Source organism: Phaethon lepturus, unplaced genomic scaffold (assembly GCF_000687285.1).
Source record: "Phaethon lepturus isolate BGI_N335 unplaced genomic scaffold, ASM68728v1 scaffold48130, whole genome shotgun sequence".
NCBI lineage: Eukaryota > Metazoa > Chordata > Aves > Phaethontiformes > Phaethontidae > Phaethon > Phaethon lepturus.
The window spans coordinates 6,890-10,589 of record NW_010512112.1 but is presented as its reverse complement, the minus strand read 5'-3'; the positions used below and the strand labels follow the sequence as shown (position 1 = coordinate 10,589).

Genomic DNA, 3,700 nt, shown 5'->3' with positions numbered 1-3,700 from the left:
TGGGGCTGCCGGCCGCTCGCTCCCAGCCAGCGTCTGCCTGACTTCCTAGGGGCCTGCTGTGCTGACGAAGCTCGGTGCAGCAACCAGCAGCACTCCTCCATCAAAGCGCGGAGATCCTTGATGGCTCACGAGATCCGGTCTGAACCCGGCTGTCCTCGCCGGGGCCGGCACCCAAGCCAACCCGCAGCGTTCACAGACAGTGAACCGTTCTCCTCTCTGACTCAAAGCCATGCAGTTACTTAAAGTAACACTGATAATTTTGCCTTCCTGCTCTCAGGCTGTATTTTTAAGCTTTTCCGAGCAATCACCGTGGCTAAAAATGCACTCTTACTTTTGAAAAGATTCAAGGTTCTTTTCACATGACTCCAAGGGCTCGGGCTTTAAGGCAAAATGTCATAATGAAAATGAGAGGAACTGATTGTATGATTTCATGTAGGGCAAAGAGCAGTTTAACATTTTGGCAGACGTGTATTAGAGACGGTATTAAAAGCAGGTAAAAGTAGAAGAGCAGGGTCCGAGCTGTCAAGGTGATTGTCAGAGAAAATGAAAAAGACAGTGGGTTCCCAGGAAGGAAGCAGGACTGTATCGCTTGCCCATTCTAGCTCAGCGGTGGGTAGAAAGGGGGTTGTCACTGATACGATGGTAGATAAGATAGTATAGCTGCTATGCTGCTGTCACCTCACACTCAAAATAATTTCGTGCTTCAAAGCAGCATATTCTAGAAAAATGTGCAGTTGTGTTCCTCTCTGCATTATGCTTTTTGCATCGCTGCGCTGTACTTTGCTTCATGTTTTTCAACTCTCTCCCTACTTCGAGGCTATCTAGAAGTGTGTTCATTTACATGAAACCTGCGATGCTGAAGTAATGCTGTGACTGCAGGAGTAGTTTTATTTGTGCAGAAATGTAGGAGATGGGTACAATGCGTTTTGGAAAAAGATGAATGAAGAAGTTAGGTGATGGTCTGATGCTATGAACCTCAGTCTTCTTCCCAGGTGCTTATTCTTTTACATTATAGTTCACAGGAAAGGTTAATCAATGCTTTTCCATTTCTAAGTCAGACATGTATAAATGCAATTTCTGAGAACTGGAGTCACAGTAATAAAACATTTTTTTCAAACTGCCACCTCTTATCGCGAGCCATCACTGCTGTAATTAAGCTACCATTTTCTACTATAGGTCTTCTGTTTCACTAGCAGGAAAAAATGGATATGTGGGGCTGTTTTCTGTGCAGAGCTTCTGCTTGCAAAGAGCTTTGTGTCTTTCCCCCACAGTTTGAGAAATCTGTCTCAGCTTTTTGAATACCAGTGCAGCAGTTCTAGAAAATTCCCTTCCATTTTTATTACTCAAGGTAGTAAAACCTGACTACAGGAAAAAAGGTTGGGTTTTTGGTTTTGGGGTTGTTTTTTTTTTTTCCCCAAAGCTTTGGTCTGACACCTTTAACTCTTGAAAAGTATCACCCAGCTTCTTAGGATTGATTGAAAAAAATGTGCAAAACAATTGGCCAACAGATTTTCCTAATTTCTATGTTCAATTTCGAAATTTGGTGAAATTTCAAGTTTGAAAAAAATTTTGACCTCCTCTGTGATTCAGTTGCATTGGTTTGATTTGTTAAATAACTCCTAATGTGCGTGTGTCTCTGTTTGTTTATTTTTGTTTTTCTGAACAGGGACTTTGAAGAATTAATTGCCGTTTCGGAAGTTTCTCCCATTTCTAAACCTGACTGAATCGGCAAAATGCCTGCTGCAGTTCCAGAACTGTGGAACTACATCCCAGAAGAAATCCTCATCCAAATTTTCTATTATCTTTCTCCCCGAGATAGATACGCGGTCTTCCAGGTGTGCAGACAGTGGGCTGCAGCTGTTTCTTCCAGCCCTGTTTGGCATTCCACAGAGATCAGGTAAGAGGAGTGGGTTTCTACTGTCTGGTCATCTCCGCAGGCATAACTAGATCATTATGTTTTCAGCGCCTGTCAGACAGTTACACCACTTTACTGTGACGTTATTGATGTGAATTGTGATTTCTGTGTGTGGTATTATTTTACCACACACAGAGAAAATCGTGTTATATGCCGGGATTTTTAATTGCTGCTGCTGATCAGGGTTTTATGGGAAGTATTACATTCTTGGTACGTTGCTCGAAGTTGCCACTTGAAAATGGCAAGACACAGCTACTAACTAGTCAACGTCATCATGACACTTCTCTGATGGGTCTTTCTGGGGACTGACTCTTCTCACCTCCTGACTCCTTCAGCGTTTGGCCTTACAGTGACTCTCCAGGCATCAAGTGAAAAGAAGGATCTAGGGTACCCGTTGATTTTTGCAGAAACACTAGTAAAGGAGAGTGTCTGCTCTGTGCTTGCTCAGCTCAGCGTTCACAGTGACTAAGAGGTTGTTTTACTCTTCCAGCTGTGACTCAGAGGATGAGGAAGGTACTCTGCAGAGCATCCTCCAGTTCCTCAGCCAAATCAAGCGCCTGAAGATTGTGTTTGACCAGTCCAAGGAGGTCAACCGGAAGAACGTGGCACGCATCTTGGATGTGTTCGCAAAACAGAGCCACAGGCTGCAGCAGCTGTGCATTGTGTGCCACGGGGAGAACCCCTATTTCTACTCCGGCCTGGACATCCTACAGAGCATACGGAATATATGTGACACGAAAAACCAGACAGATCTTCAGCATATTGATTTTCGAAAAATGCCCTTCACTCTCGACGGTGAGCTCGTTGAACTCTTAGCTACCACCAACCCAAACTTGCACAGTTTGTTCATCAACAACCGCACCCTGGTATGCAACGTGGCACCAGGCACCATTAGGAAAGTGCTCAGAGCATGTCCCAAGCTCTCAGCCTTGGGGGTTTACTATGCCAGTTTGTCTGATGATGTATTTCGGGAACTGCTCAAGCCCGAAAGAGCAGCTTTCACCCATTTAGACATTTTCTGTGAGCGTCTGGACAAATATGTACCTGTCATCTCAGAAGAGCTCTGGGCTGCTGTAAGTCAGAAGCATCCTCAACTCTGTGTAGACCTGGAGTTTGATCATACAGTCCCTGCCTGCAAAATACCACGGATCCTAAAGCTGAATATACCTGTGAGCACACTGCAACTTAATACCTATAATTACATGGTAAATCAGATTAGGTTTGTCACCCAGAGCTACAGCAGTACGTTAAAGAAGCTAATGCTGCAAACCACGTCCTCGGAGGACTTAAATTCCTCGTTAGTAGATTTGGCCAGGCAGTGCAGAAACCTGTTGGAGATCCACTGCTACTGTGTGGTCAGCCAGGAGGTGGTAGAAGCGTTCCTCACGCACTGCCCCAGGCTGAAACAATACACTCTGAAGGTCACCAAGGAACGGCACCCCTGGAAACCGGTAACGGTTCAGTGACCGGCTTCTACTCACTTCTTGGGGAAATCGTGGGGATCTGCAAGAGGACAGGGAAAGAAGAGGCTGTAAGGAAAATGCTGCAAAATGCCCTCTGCACTCACTGAAAACGTGCTCTTTCACCGGCACTGGCTGTTACCTATGATGCACACCTGTTCTGCAGACCAAGCATTTACACTCAAATGTGAGAGAGAGAGAGGGTTATACAGAGAAATAGAATTGCCCTTTCCTCCCCCTCCTCCTTTTTTTTTCTTCTCTTTCTTTCTTTATTGGGTTATGGAGGGCAGGTCTTTCCTTCTCTGCTCCTTTACTTAGCAGTAGC

General features: G+C 45.0%; 1 protein-coding gene across 1 annotated transcript; it reads left to right on the top strand.

Moving 5' to 3' along the window:
* Positions 1 to 1,670: 1,670 nt before the first annotated feature.
* FBXL8 (F-box and leucine-rich repeat protein 8) lies at positions 1,671 to 3,383 on the top strand. Its single transcript, XM_010285840.1, has 2 exons — positions 1,671 to 1,897; positions 2,406 to 3,383. Exons 1-2 carry the CDS (start codon positions 1,734 to 1,736, stop codon positions 3,379 to 3,381), a joined length of 1,140 nt encoding a protein of 379 aa, XP_010284142.1. The 5' UTR covers positions 1,671 to 1,733; the 3' UTR covers positions 3,382 to 3,383.
* The last annotated feature ends 317 nt before the right edge of the window (positions 3,384 to 3,700 follow it).

What these genes read in the sequence shown, in the direction of transcription:
- FBXL8 (XM_010285840.1), top strand. Translation starts at nt 1,734, where the DNA reads ATGCCTGCTGCAGTTCCAGAACTGTGGAACTACATCCCAGAAGAAATC. An exon ending in TGGCATTCCACAGAGATCAG is followed by an intron (nt 1,898 to 2,405) that starts GTAAGAGGAGTG and finishes TTACTCTTCCAG; the next exon opens with CTGTGACTCAGAGGATGAGG.